The sequence below is a fragment of the Hibiscus syriacus genome, unplaced genomic scaffold, assembly GCF_006381635.1.
Source record: "Hibiscus syriacus cultivar Baekdansim isolate YM2019G1 unplaced genomic scaffold, ASM638163v2 tig00008013_pilon, whole genome shotgun sequence".
In the NCBI taxonomy this organism is placed as follows: domain Eukaryota; kingdom Viridiplantae; phylum Streptophyta; class Magnoliopsida; order Malvales; family Malvaceae; genus Hibiscus; species Hibiscus syriacus.
In genome coordinates this window covers 1,149,100-1,164,950 of record NW_024062150.1, presented here as the reverse complement: position 1 = coordinate 1,164,950, position 15,851 = coordinate 1,149,100, and the positions used below count along the sequence as shown (strand labels likewise).

General features: G+C 34.9%; 2 protein-coding genes across 2 annotated transcripts; both read left to right on the top strand.

Moving 5' to 3' along the window:
- Nucleotides 1-3,076: 3,076 nt before the first annotated feature.
- Nucleotides 3,077-8,794, top strand: LOC120201942. Its single transcript, XM_039202454.1, has 2 exons — nt 3,077-3,482; nt 8,655-8,794. The coding sequence occupies exons 1-2, from the start codon at nt 3,170-3,172 to the stop codon at nt 8,792-8,794; spliced, it is 453 nt and encodes a 150-aa protein (XP_039058385.1). The 5' UTR covers nt 3,077-3,169.
- Nucleotides 8,795-13,213: 4,419 nt separating this feature from the next.
- LOC120201868 (peroxidase 3-like) lies at nt 13,214-15,851 on the top strand. The gene is made up of 4 exons (XM_039202396.1): nt 13,214-13,494; nt 13,583-13,774; nt 13,906-14,044; nt 15,406-15,851. The coding sequence occupies exons 1-4, from the start codon at nt 13,270-13,272 to the stop codon at nt 15,819-15,821; spliced, it is 972 nt and encodes a 323-aa protein (XP_039058327.1). The 5' UTR covers nt 13,214-13,269; the 3' UTR covers nt 15,822-15,851.

The following is a 15,851-nucleotide window of genomic DNA, read 5'->3' as shown; positions in this document are numbered from 1 at the left end:
AATCATCTTCAGTCATCGACATCACAATTGAAGAGGGAGGAATTCGATCGTTACTACCTGAGTTTGAGGCCTCCATTGCGTGAGATTTGTCGCCGGTTTCGTCTGGCTTTAAGGGAACATCCAACCACCTAAAGGTAATACTTTTAATGTTCAGCCGAGGGTTTTGTTAGGTGTCAAGGGTTGTATCTTCGGGGCTAGGTTGGGATATAGGGCTAGATGGTGTCCTGTTGGCTATTTAGGTAAATCTTACATGGATTTAGACCCTCGTCGGAGCTTCTAGGTGGTGGTCGTTCGTTTTGGTTGAGGGTTAGAGAAGGAGAAGACATGGTGGCTTGGGTTCTTCAAGGTGGTCACGTAGTTTGTTTTGAGTTGGGGTTTTCACTTGTATTTCTTTAGGAACCTTAACTCTTCGTTGGAGCGGCTATAGGGCGGAGGTCACGGTGGCCTTGTGTGGTCGCCGGTTCGAAGAAGTAGAGGGCAAAGGAGAAGAGAGATATGCGGCTGATAGAGATGAAGTAAGCTAGGTTTAGTTTTCATATGAAATTACATATATATTAGCGAATTAAAATGGTGTCGTTTAGGGGATTTAGGGTTTCCTATTTTTGCGTGGTTTATTCTTAATATGGGTCATCTAGATTTTCAATTTCATGTAGTTTCGTCCTTAAATCAATGTTTTCATATTTCTAATTTTGTCTCTGTATTTTATTCGTATTTAATTTCAGTCCTAAATGGTAATGTATTTAGTTTCTGCTTGTTTATATATTTGACTTGTACTTTTATGCACGTTATATTTAGTCCTCAGGCTGTTTTCTTTTGGGTTTCTGTTCGTGTCCTTTAGGTTTATGTATTTCATTTTTTCATCCTAGATTAGGTTGTCTTTGATTCTATTTTGTTTTTACATTTAAGCTGTAATTTTGTGAATTTGTATTTTAGTCATGGAGCAAAGTTATTTTGGGTTGTGTATGAATTTCCGTATTTAACTTTTAGTTTTATTTCTTGTGTATTTTAGTCTTTTGAGCATGACTTGTTGTTGTTTTATAATTTCATTTTTTATTACTCGTTTTTTATATATAGGTTCGTTCTGGCCTTAAATGTTCATAGTTTCTTTTTTTTAAATAGTAATGCCTATATTTTTTAAATAGTTGATTTTAGGCCATAATATTTTGCTTCATTTCATGTTAGTAACCTCTAATTTTTGTTATGTTTTTATTAGCCATTACATTGCTTTCTTTAGTTTGTATGTGATTTATCTTGGTTGTATTTTGGTGTGTTAAGCGCGATTGTGGCATGTTATTAAATTAATTGGTCTAGGAAGTGTTTATGTAAGCATGTTTGATCATACACATATAGTTAGATGCCATTAATTTTTACATGACATACACTTTTTGCATAATTTGTATGATAGTCTCATTTGCATAACTCGACATATTACATAATTGGATTAAGGGTAATATGCTTTTAATTTAAAATTGTTTTAAGTGGGATGTCATAACTGATTTGAAGTCCGCTTTTAATGATTTTAAATTAAAAGTGTATCCCGAAAGTGAAACAAAAAAATTGATTCGTCACCTAAAATTTGGGAACGAGAGAAAAAGAAATGTTCGTTTATTTAAATATATCGAGAAAAGGTTGTTATATCTTTAAGATCTGGTCTCGATATTTGTAAATAATCGAACATTCTTTATCTTTCTAAAACGACTTGGTAATTTAATTTGTTTGAGTGCTTTTGAATGTTTTTAAATTTACATCATTGTTTTATGAGATCAAAAATTAAATTAAGTTCGAATTTGTAAAGTTCATTGCAAAGACGTTAATTAATCGATTAGGTACCGATCTAGGGCGTTGTGGGGGTGCTAATCCTTCCCCACACGTAACCGACTCCCGAACTCGGATTTTGCTAACGCAGACCTCAATTTGTTAATTAAAATTAATTTTTATTTAAAATGAGAAAGCATTTTTGGGGTGCCCAATCACACCCTAATCAAAGATTGGTGGCGACTCTTCGAACCGTATTTTTCGATCGTAAAAGAAATCTAAAAATTTTCGAAAAGAGAGGTTTTTTAAATCGCATTTGTTTTTAAATTAAAAAGAGATAATTAAGAATTAATGTGGTTTTAAAATCTCACATTTTTTTCACCCTTCAAGGAAAAATCGTTTCGACAGCTTGGCGATTTCACTAGGGACTTTTTTTAGAGAGTCAGGCCGATAGTCAATTAATTAATTGTCTTTGCAATTGAAAATTACAAATTCGTTTTAATTTTATTTTTGATCCTTTGTTTGTATTTTGATTTCTTTAATTTAATTCGATTGACAATTAAATAGTTGTACTAATCTGTTTGCTAATGGTTTCAGAATAATTGTTTATTTTAGGAATTGATTTTGAGTGTTTTTATTGTTTGTTTTTTCGCTTTTCCTCACACACTGCACAGCTACATTATCATAACATGAGCTAAAACCCCGCTCCGTCCTATTTAAGTAGGAGTGAGAGACTATGCCCTCGTGTGATTTTCACCTCCGCATGGGATAGTGGATTGCTCCTGGAGCTCACGCCTTATGGTCCTCATGATGGTAATCACCTCCGCATGGACATAAGGAGGTGTGTTCCCTCGAAATTGAACTCGATCCCCTAAAGCCTGTGATGGGCCAGGATTGAGGGTTCGACAGCCCAAGGGGGCACCGGCAAGGACAATTCGAGAACCTATTACTTTAGAACCTAACCCGGCATATAGTGAACGTAGAGCCCGAACTTAGGTTGAGCTAAACCCGAACCTTAAGAATCCCGTGAGGAGGGTACACAAGGAAAAGTTTTTTTGAGTCATTTATTTTCGTTTTTTTTTCGAATAAATGCATGCGAACTAGATATCATGCGGTTAGGTTTATTTTTTGAACAAGCATGCGAATTAGATATCATGCGGTTAGGATTTATTTTTGTGAATAACAAAGCATGGAGGTAGATATCATGTTGGGTAGGATCTGATAAAGCATGATTGGGTAGCCAGTATGTGTGGGTAGGATTCTTGAATAAATTATTATCCCGACTTAATTGCTTTATGATTGGGTAACCCAAGTTGGTATCCACATGTGGCTGCTCAGAATAACTTCTGTGCCAACTTTCCTGGCTTGAATTCTCAACAGAAATCACAATCACAAACTCAAATGGGTTTCTCCAATGGCCGGTCCACTTTCTGGACCAAGTGTCCATTGTATTGTTAAGTACCAGTATTATACAGAAATACTTAATAGATCTATTAACTGCCAAAATTGCAAGAAGGCCTTCGTTGCATGTGATTCAGGTGTTGTTCCACTGGGAAGTAACATGTGTCAGCCAATCTTTCCCCAACAAGGAGTTGCTCAGAATCAGGGTGCTTGCAAAGTTGATCAACGGTCTCAAAGGAGTTTTACTACCGAGCATGTTTTTACAGCCTTTACTCCAAATGCAGTTCGTGCTTCTGAGGCTGGAACGAGAAAGGTAAATGATAAAAGTGTTGCGGAAGACGGCTATCGGATAGAGCAAAATCGCAACTGATAATTTGAGAAAATAAAAATGAAGATAAAAGAGACACAAAATTTACGTGGAAAATCTCTAAGAAATATAGGGTAAAAACCACGGGCAACGGTAGAAGAATTTCACTATGAGAAAATAGGAATTACAACCTCTCTCGATCTACCAAGGAGAAAACAATGATAATTCTCTCTAGATAAAAAGGAGAAAACAACTCACAAGAAACTCTCTAAAATCTCTCTAGTATTGGAAGAAAGCTAGAATGCTTTGGGATGGTTTTGAAGCTAAATGAGCTAGGGTATTTATAGTTGAGGCTTTAAGGACTAATTTGTAAATACCTTAAATTACAATGACTAATTGCATAGTTTTATCATCTAAAATTTTCAACATTTGGTGGCCAAATTTGACCAATTTTACCACCCTATTAATGCCACCAAATTGCCACCCATAATGTTGACAATTGATGCAATTTAGTGTGCCAATTTTCAATAATCTCCCACTTGAAGATTTGATTGGAACAATCATATCTTCACACTATTCTTTTTACTTTGTACCTTTCATGTTGCTTACGTTTCTGACAGGCCACAGGAGGATCGACACCAGGTAAATTTATCAGCATTGATTGCCTTCGTCATGAAATCTGCTATGTTATCTTTGGTATGGATCTTCTGCATATCTACCGTTCATTCTTCCACCTTTTCACGAATGAAATGGTACTGAACTCGTATGTGCTTAGTCCTTGAATGAAATGCTGGATTTCTTGCTAGATGCAAGGCGCTTTGACTATCACAAAACAGAGAGACATACTCTTGATTGTGCCCAAGCTCCTCCAATAGCATCTTCAACCAAATTGCTTCTTTACTGGCTTGTGTAGCTGCTACATATTCTGCCTCTGTTGTGGAAATAGCCACAACTGACTGCAATTTTGAAACCCAGCTTACAGCTCCACCAGCAACTTTGAACACATATCCTGTAGTAGATTTGCTTTTATCCAAATCCCATGCATAGTCAAAATCTACATACCCATTGATTAGTAAGTTTGATCCTCCGTAACATAATGCAATATTTGAGGTCCCTTTGATGTATCTTAGGATCCTCTTTACAATATTCCAATGCTCTTTGCCTGGATTCGTCATGTACCGACTAACCACTCCCATTGCTTGTGCAATGTCTGGTCTTGTGCATATCATAGCGAACATTAAACTTCCCACTGCTGATGCATACGGTACTCGAGACATCTCCATCCTCTCTTCTTTACTGCTAGGACTCATACTGGAGGATAATTTGAAGTTAATACGAAGAGGGGTAGAAATTGGCTTACAATCTTGCATGCTAAATCGTGACAAGATTTTCTTCAAGTAATTCTTTTGTGAAAGCCAAATATTCCTATTACTTCTGTCTCGGTGAATTTGCATCCCTAGAATCTTGTTTGCTGATCCCAAGTCCTTCATTTCAAATTCCCTAGTCAGTTGTGCCTTCAATTATTCAATATGATCTTTGTTGGGTCCTGCAACCAACATGTCATCCACATACAACATCAATATAACAAAATCGTTATCACCAAACCTCTTGAAATAAGCACAAGGGTCTACATTAAGTCTGTTGTATCCAAGGCACATAATGAAGGAATCAAATCTCTTATACCAACACCTCGGTGCCTGCTTTAGACCGTACAGATATTTGTTCAACCTGCAAACCAAGTTCTTCTTTTCGTCTTTTTCAAAACCAGGCTGGAGCATATAAATCTCTTCTTCAAGATTTCCATGAAGAAAAACTGTTTTAACATCTAGCTGTTCCAAATGTAAATTCAATGTAGCACACATTGCCAAGACTACTCAAACTGTTGTTAGTCGAACCACAGGAGAAAAAATTTCATTGAAATAAATACCTTCTTTCTGAGCATATCCTTTGACCACCAGTCTTGCACGATACCTCTCCACTTGATCGTCACAATTTCGCTTGATTTTAAAAACCCATTTGTTACCAATTGGCTTCCTTCATTGTGGTAGTGGCACAAGGTCCCATGTATTATTTTTATGAAGGGCTTCGATTTCTTCTTTCATCGCCATCATCCACAGTGAAGCATCTGAGTTGTTTATTGTCTCCTGGTATGTTGATGGCTCACCGTCCTCTGTTAAAAGGCAGTATTCAATATTACCTTCTATAACATAATCTGAGTGCCAATTGGGACGTCTTCTCACACGATCTGATTGACGAGTTGTTGGAGCTTCAGAACTCTCTGGTTCTTGTTCATCATGTGCTAGTTCTGCTTCAGAAGAATCTCCTTCTTCAAACTCTTTTTCCACATGTATCTGAGTAGTCTCTGACTTTTCAGCGCTATCATCGTCTTCTTTTCTTTGTAGTTTATCTTCTACAAAGATAACATCCCTGCTAATGATCACTTTGCGGGCAGTGGGATCCCACAAGCGATACCCCTTTACTCCATCAACATACCCCAAGAATTTGCATTTCCTGGATTTTGGATCCAACTTTGAAATTTCTTGGGCGTTGTACATCACGTACACAATACTTCCAAATACATGGAGGTTTGAATAATCAACTGGTTTACCAGTCCACATCTCTATTGGTGTCTTCAGCTCTATTGCAGTTGATGGAGCTCGATTCACCAAATAACAGGCGGTATTGACTGCTTCTGCCCAGAATGATTTTTCTAGGCCTGCGTCCCTCAACATTGCTATTGTTCTTTCTAACAAGGTTCGGTTCATCCGCTCTGCCACTCCATTTTGTTGAGGAGTGTTCGCCACTGTGAACTGTCTTTTGATGCCTTATTTCTTGCAAAAGTCATCAAATTCTTCGCTTGTGTATTCTCCTCCATTATCTGTTCTGAAACACTTGATCTTATTTCCAGAATCAAGTTCCACCAGCGCTTTGAAGTTTTTGAAAGTTGAAAACACGTCTGACTTCTTCTTAATAGGGTGCACCCAACATCTCCTGGAGTAGTCATCAATAAATGAGACAAAGTATTTTGCTCCACCTAGGGACGCTACTGGTGCTTGCCATACGTCAGAGTGAACCAATTCTAGAACACTTTTGCCTATAGAATTTGATGTGTTGAATTTCAACCGGTGTTGCTTACTTGTTATGCAATGCTCACACAAAGGAAGTGATACATTTGTTAAGCCTGGAAGTAGCTTTTGCTCCACAAGGACTTTCATTCCTTGTTCTGACATGTATCCAAGTTTCTGATGTCATAGCATTGCTGAATCTGAACTACATGAGGCAACAGAGGTTTCTGCTTCTACCAAAGTCTCTCCCTTCAGCATGTACAAGTTTGCAACTATTATTTCGCCTTTCAGTACCACAAGCACTCCACGGAACACTTTCATGATTTCTTTCCGTGTTTCAATCTTTCTTGCATTATTATCCAACAATCCGTAGGATAATAAATTTTTCTTCAGGCCTTTCACGTGCCGCACATCTCGAACAACTTTTAATTGTTCCGTCAGACATCTTCAATTTGATGGTTCTCACGCCAACGATCTCTAAGGCATGATCATTGCAACTATAAACAGATCCTCCTGAGACAGGTTCATAATGATGGAACCATTCTCTTCTTGAGGTCATGTGATATGTTGCTCCCGAATCAATGAGCCATATATCTGTAAATCGTTTTCTTCCTTCCACGGTGGTTGTCGCTTCACAACATAGAGCATCTCCATCATCTGAAGTGTTTGCAGTATTACCTTATGGATTGGAGATTTTATTTAGACTCCAACAATCCTTCTTCAAATGACCCTTCTTTCCACAGTTGTAACACTTTAAATTCTTCTTGCTCATTGACTTCGATCTACCATGTTTGTGACTGCTGCTTTGGCCACGTTCTGTTGATCTCCCTCTCATCGTTGTCAACGCTTCTGCTTGTTACAGATTTACTTGTCTGTCTTCCTTGTTCTTGCGCCGATTTTCTTCTTGTAGAACAGCAGCTGCAACATCATCAAAGACTAGACTAGTGACATTATTGTTTGTCAAGTTGATGATGAGTTGATCATACGAATCCGGTAGACTTTGAAGTAAAAGTTCAACACGTTCTTGTTCTTCTATTTTACAACTTAAGGATGTAAGCTGAGAAAATAAAGTATTCAGTGTATTTAAGTGCTCCGTCACTGAAGTGGATTCTGGCATACGGAGAGTGTACAATTTTCTCTTAAAGAAAATTTTATTGTGCAGCGATGTGGCCTCGTACAGTTTGGTGAGATGATCCCATATCTCCTTAGCTATCTTTTTTCTCCTCGATGCTTGACAATACTTCATCTGCTAATGCTAGATGAAAGTTTGCTATAGCATTCATGTCCATTTCGATCCATTTGTTGTCATCTGTGAAATCTACCGGCCTTTCACTGATAGATGCTAGACACCCGTCTTTCCTCAGGATGGCCTTCATCTTCAATTTCCACAATGAGAAATTTCTCCCATTGAATTTTTTAATATCAAATTTCGTTGTCATAGCTTCTTTTATGGATAGCTCCCACTATTTCACTATCGTGAATAGTTCTCTGGAACTTTCAAAGAATGAGTAATACATTCTTACTTTCTTATGTTGGAGGATCCACCTTTTGGTGGCAACCACAAAGACAATAACCAGATATTACACACTCTAATCTAGCTCTGATACCAATTATTGCGGAAGACGGCTATCGGATAGAGCAAAATCGCAACTGATAATTTGAGAAAATAAAAATGAAGATAAAAGAGACACAAAATTCACGTGGAAAACCCCTAAAAAATATAAGGTAAAAATCATGGGTAACGGTAGAAGAATTTCACTATGAGAAAATAGGAATTACAACCTCTCTCGATCTACCAAAGAGAAAACAATGATAATTCTCTCTAGATAAAAAGGAGAAAACAACTCTCAAGAAACTCTCTAAAATCTTTTTAGTATTGGAAGAAAGCTAGAATGCTTTGGGATGGTTTTGAAGCTAAATGAGCTAGGGTATTTATAGTTGAAGCTTTAAGGACTAATTTGTAAATACCCTAAATTACAATGATTAATTGCATAGTTTTACCATCCAAAATTTTCAACAATTTGGTGGCCAAATTTGACCAATTTTGCCACCCCATTAATGCCACCAAATTGCCACCCATAATGTTGACAATTGATGCAATTTGGTGTGCCAATTTTCAACAAAAAGAGGAAGGAAGCAAACTGTAGAATCCTGTAAAAGCAGTAACGAGTGTGATGAGGATATTGTTATTGAAGGCAATGGTGATCTTATGGCTAGAAAGAAGTTCAATTCTCAAGTTGAGCAGAATACGTGGAGATCTGGTTAGCAAAAGCAACATGTTTCATATACAAGGACAATTTAAATGATGAGGAGGACATGGTTAGTCTTCCGAAAAAGGAGAAAATAAGTGGATCACTGTGTGCAAATGATGAGATTGAAGAAATGCCAAATGAAGACGTCTAAACATGAAAGTCGAGCTGGTAAAGTGAAAGAAGATAAGAAAGCAATGAACCATAGAGAAGGTAAAAGTTTTGGGGCAAGCTTTGTGAAGGAAAGAGCTGAAGGGGATGTTCTTAAGAAACCTGGGAAAGTTTATGCTGACGGCCTTAAGGAAAACTTAAACCCCATTGTTGATGATTCTGTGTCAAATACGAGCTTCAAAGAAATAAAAGAGCCCCTGCTCTTTGCATACCCAGACCCGGAGTTTTATGACTTTGACAATGCGAAGAAAGAAAGTTGTTTTTCAGTCGGTCAGATTTGGGTTTTGTATGATACATTGGATGCCATGCCTAGATTCTATGCTCTGATCAGAAAAATATTCTCCTGTTCAAAGTGAACCTATACTACTACTTTGAAAAAAACAAAAGGTGATTTTTGGACAACTTCGAAGCTAAATTTGGTACAGGTATTCAAGGGAGTATCGATACTACCTAAAAGAATATCGATACTACATGTATGGTATCAGTACTAAGGTTATTTTGGAGACTTTTGAGGTTATTTTTGGTACTGATACTCGGGGAGAGTATCCATACTCTAGAGTAGGTATTGATACTCATGTAAAGGTACCAATACCATCCATGATGATTGTTTAGTCAAATTCGAGACATCGAGTAGACTCTAGAGTGAGAAATTTAGTAGCGGTTGAGATCGAACATTTAACTTGAGTGTGAGAAATTACTAAATGCCCTTAGAGGGGATGAAAATACTAAAATGTTCTTATGGGCCTAAGCAAATGAAATAACCTATACTAGTAAAAGTTAGGGTTGTAAAGTGATTGAATGATAGTACGAGACTTGAGTGAGAAACCTAGAAACATTATGATTAATTAATAACAAGAAGAATAATAATATTTCAACAGCAATACTGATGACTGTTAATAGAATGGTAAATGATGTGTGATGAGACATTTAATTTCATAACGAGAGTTTGATAATGAAGAATCCATATTTAAAATTTGACGACAGAGAATAATAAATCAAATGATGCGTAAGCCATCGATCAAGTCGATAGTGTTTGGCCTAGGGGCACTAATGTGTGTTGTGATTGCACTGATGATGATTGTTGGATATTCATGACAATTGACTTGACGATTATTGTGACACCGAGTCAATGTTATGTTATTAAGCAAGAATTATATCGAGACTATGGTGAGATCGAGTTCTCCTCCATGATCTATATTTGATGATTATGTTGAAAAAAAAGATCATAATATTGATTTGGCGGAAATTTTATCGAGGTATGTGTGATATCGGATTCCCCCATTTATGATTAGTATTTGAAGACTATAGTGACACCTAGTGCTATCATTGTGTTTGTGTAATGATTGTGTATTGTATATGGTGATGCATCGTTTTATGATATTGTGGTTAGGGATACAATATATTTATGTTCATGGTCAGACCCTTAGTTACGAATTAAGGGAAGCATGATACTTGTATCATTGTGATGGTATATGTACTTGGAATAGATGATTTTAACATTGCTGGTATTGTTAGCCTTGCTTCTTTAATTATATTGATTGACATATTTATGCCATAAATACATATAGTATAGTAGAGTTATTATATGTAAGAGTTTGTGATTTACCCCATTATTGCCGTCGACCATTTCTACTCACCACCGCCGAACATTTATCCGTAAGTCGTCGCTCACCTATTGGTAGGCGTCAACTCCAAACCCCTTAATTCTAAATGCTTAAAGTCTCTAATTTTAAACCAAAATATTATTTACCCCTTGCCTCGCTCGCCGTCCCTCGTTACCGCTCCTTTGCAAATCAAAATCACGGGCTCATGAACTATTGGTGCACATCACAGGAGATGCAAAAAATTGGCGCGCGCATGGACTGGTGGAAGGTGATAGATTTGCACATAGATAGTGAAGGGGGGATTTTGGGTATTTAGTTAAAAAAATTTATGGTTTTAAAATAATTTTTTTAATGTAAAATTTTAAAAAATATATATAAACGCGATACATGCTGGATAACGGTTTTTTAATGGTCATTACGAAGTAAGAACTTAAAATATAACTCTTATAACATTAGACACATATATTGATAGTTTAATTAGATATCAATTTATTTAAAGAATAATTAAAATATCTTTTTGTAAATTATATTAATATTATTACAAATATGGTTTTATTTTTTCTCATACTTCTATATAATCTTTAAAAAATAATTAGAAAATACTTTTAATTTTTTTAAAATAATCTGAGGTAATTATAAGATAATATTAGTTTGTGAAAAAAAATTACATACTAAAAACGCATGCATCCTAAGACCACTTGATAGGTTAAAAAATCTATAAACATTAGATTATTAAATGCATTGTGTAAATTTATTATCACTCTACTTGCATCTTGCAATATTACTTCAGTCCAAATTTGTACTTAAAAAATGAAATCGATTCTCTCAAACCTCGAACCAAAACACAATTGAAAATGGGATGAGAGTTCAAAATTTTAAAACTATTTAAGCGGCTAAGAATGCTTCGATTACACCCCAAAGAAATCGTCAACTTGCAGTTTGCAACCCCAATTCATGGAAGGTAAGGATCTGGACATGTTCCACCACCCGAATCAAGGTGCCGCGTTCGCCTATTATACCATTACACTTGCGTCTGTTTTCTCTCTATGGAAAATCCTACTGTTAATGTCGAAGCACGCCACTAATACGATTTATTATTAATTAAATTAAAACACGATAAACTGCAAATGATCATCAAATTATAATAAAATAGTATTTTTAATCATTCAACTTTTTAAAAGTTATAAAATAGGCATTAAACTTTAGATATTGTTAAAATATAAGCATCGATCTAACCATCATTAAAGGGTAATATGGAATTTTAAAATAATAAAAATATCTTCTTTGACACTTTAATTGTAACTAAAATTTTATTTTTGATATTTTTCAATATTTTTAAGTAAGAATTTCAAAAAAATTGAAAAAAATACATTTTTAAATTTATTAAACAAAGGTTAAATAATTGAATCGCATTGGTTAACAAAAAATGTCTTCGCTTTTTAATAATTTAAATTTGTTTGATCACAAAAATTACAAATAATGAATTTTACAAATTTAATCGTAACTAAGAAAAATTATTTATAAAATAATTTGATGAATTAACCATTCATGAAGTTATAGTTTTAAAAAATATTTATAATTTTAAAATTAAATTGTGAATTTCTATATATTTTTTAAAAAAAATATTTTTTTCAGAGTTATTACTTAGAATTGCTAAAAATTAATAAAAAAGTAAAAAAAAAATATAAGTTGCTGCTGGAAATGCTGATTCTACTCAAGCTTGAATTACGGTTCTAATGTCCCGAACAAAAGAAAATTGATGAGTATGTTATGAACATAAGAATTTTTTTCTCGTTAATAAGGTTTTGGAATTTAACTTTCAAACTTAAAATCATTCTGAAAAATAAGAATAAATTATTCCATTTCGAAATGTAAAAAAATGAAGAGAAAATTTTATGGATTTGTGTTTCATTAACAAAATTATTCAAATTAGATGAGAACCGACTTCAAACTACAACATGGCTATTGTCGATTGGTGGTTTACCCTGAGCATCGGGTAAGGGAGTTAGCTTTGGAATTTGCTACGCTCAAACAGTCCTTAACTTTAATTAGCATTCACGAAATCATCAAGTGATCTTGAAAAAAAAGTATTATTGTTTAGGTTGGAAAAGTTATGTCTGTATGGAATATGCGTCGTCAATAATTGAATTATTTTTAATAAATATTTGTAATCACACCAAACTATTAAAAGGTAACACATAAATTTTAATAATTAATTCGTATAGAGAACTTGTATCTAAAATAAGCCCCAACACTTAATTTATACCCACATAAACTTTCAATAGGAATTTATAAAATTAAAATATATATTTTTGATCGGATACGAAATTAAATATTTATATTTAAGTGCATTGAATCGAGGAAAAAGAAGTGGGAGTTGTTTTCTTCATTCCTGAATATTATATACAAATGCAAATAATTGATTAAAACTAAGATCCAGTTAATCGGTTTATATTTTAATAGAGTAAGATAATCAAGACAATGGGATTGGTCAATGAGGAATAAAAAAAGGTTAGATCTTTGAAAAAACCCTCGTGAAAAGCTTAAGTCGAGGTGATTTTACTATAATTATTGAACTCAAGACTTAGCTTAAACGTATTGATTTCCTTGTCTATATAAAGTCAATTATCTAGGGTTCTTAATCAACCACTGAATCTGCTATCAAAACACCATTGTCTTCTTAATTCTCTTGTTTCATTTTGATTCTGAACGCAGTGATGAAAATTAAGGGTTCTTATAGTATTTTCATTCTCGTTGTGTCTCTTATTTTGTTCGGTATCATCGATGTTTGTAATGCCCAGAACCTGAGCAAAAACTTCTACAAAAAAACTTGTCCCCGAGTTGAGAAGATCGTAAAAGAGATTATCCAGAATCGAACCCGGAGTAATCCGACTTTGGGCGCTAAGCTTATCAGGATGCAGTTTCATGACTGCTTTGTTAGGGTAATCAACTACATATTGACCCTTTTTTAGGTATCTTGGGAGCCAAGTTACACATATATTGATGTTCTTTTGTTGAATTTTATGTCAGGGATGCGATGGATCAGTGCTGGTGGATACAGTTAATAATTCGAAAGCTGAGAAAGAAGCAATACCGAATCTATCCTTGAGCGGTTTCGATGTGATCGACGAAATCAAGACCAGAATAGAAAGGGCTTGCCCTAAAGTCGTTTCATGTTCGGATGTTCTTGCCTTGGCGGCTCGTGATGCCGTTTCTGCACCTGTAAATAACACCATTGAAGCAACAAGTTTTCACTCTTCTCATTTCATATACATTAGAAGAAAACAACGTATTTATAGTTTTGAAATATATAGTTTTGATTGCAGTTTAAGAAGTCGCTGTGGGACGCTCAGCTCGGACGACGAGACGGTAGAGTTTCACTGGCAACTGAGACCAGTGGAAACATCCCTGGACCCTTTACGAACGTCAGTAGTTTGATTCAGTTATTTAACAGGAAAGGCCTTGATGTTAATGATCTTGTTGTTCTTTCAGGTATAACTTCCCTTTTTTTACTTTGGTTTACCGATGCTTGCATGTCATATATGTGATATCTCAATTTCTTTCTTATCTAAATATAGGGTAAAGTATAAAAATGGTATCTCGATTATAGAACATTGTTTTGTTGAGTCATTCGAGTATTAAAACTTACAAAATGATACCCGACTATAGGATATTATTTTGTTGAGCCCGTCGACTATTAAAAGTTACAAAATGATCACTCTACTATTTATATGTTTCAAACTTGTCCTTTGTTGTTAAAAAACTGATCCCAAAATCATTTGTGTTGTATTTGTGGATCGACTATCCATTTACATTTTTCCATCGAGCCAGCGCTTGAGAGCAACGATAGTGTCAATAGACGACATTAAATAATAGTTTTAATATATTTCAATCAGCATGTTAATGTCTAGCTCAGACGACCGCCAATTTTTTAATAGAAAATGATGAATTTAGAACATAGGAAAAGTCGAGGGACCATTTTGTAACTTTTAATAGTCGAAACAAAATAACACCCTATAATCAGGGGACTGTTTTATAAATTTTAATAATCAAGCGACTTAACAAGCGACCTATAGTTGAAGGAACATTTGTGTTCTTTATCTTTAAATATAATATAAAATTAAATATGAACACTTTAAAGAAAATAGAGTGAATACTAAGAAAAATGAAGTGTTTCTTTTCTTACTTCACAATCCTCAAAGATCAACAATTAATGCTTTCATGTGATATCATAGTTCTATATTTATATCCCAATATGTGTGGGATAGAAAACATTATATATGTATGCTCTAGGGGGGGAAACGTAGTTTTATACTTGTTCACAATTCTTTTACATCAATAATAAATGCTTGCACGTGATGTCGGATCAAATGCATGTCTAAATATATATTAGACATGCAATATGAGTAATGCAAATACTAGGACCTAAATTTGAAGAGTGGGTTAGTCATATGTAGGAAGTAGTTGAAGTCGATAGTTATTATTTGATAACTTTATTTCTTTAGTTTATTTCTCTAATTGAAACATACAATTCAATATATTTTTCTTTTCTTTTTCTCAAAAATATATTGCCAAAAGAATAACATAAACGAATTTTACTTTCTCATTTTCGGGTGCATGAAATTAAAAGAATTATGTTAACTTAGGGAACAATATTCACTTTCAAAATTATATCATTAATCCAAATCAAATTGACAAGATTTGAACATCATAATACTTGCATGTAATACTGAATTTTCATATCTATGTCCAAATATACGACAATAAAATTGGAATATACCTAAGATAATAATCGAGTTTAGGTTTGATTATCGGATGCGACAATGTGGCATTGATTTTCCCTGATCAAACAGGTGCGCACACCATTGGAGTTTCTCGATGTGGAGCATTCTCAAGAAGGCTTTACAACTTCACAGGCAAAGGCGATGCGGATCCGAGCTTGGATGGAGCTTACACCGAAACCCTGAGAAAAAAATGCCCGAACCCAGCAACTCCAACGACAACGGTGGAAATGGATCCCCAGAGTTCACTATCATTCGACAATCATTACTACGACATCTTATTACAAAACAAAGGGTTGTTCGTTTCTGATGCTGCACTTCTTACAGACAGGACTTCCAACAGTGCCGTGATCCGGTTACGAAGATCGCCTTCTTCGTTTTTCTCTGCATTCGCAAAATCCATGAAGAAAATGGCTGCCATCGACGTTCTCACTGGAAATGCTGGAGAAATCAGGCAAAACTGTCGTGTTGTTAATCCATTAAAATAAGAACGATTTGCATGCATTTTCTTATCAGAA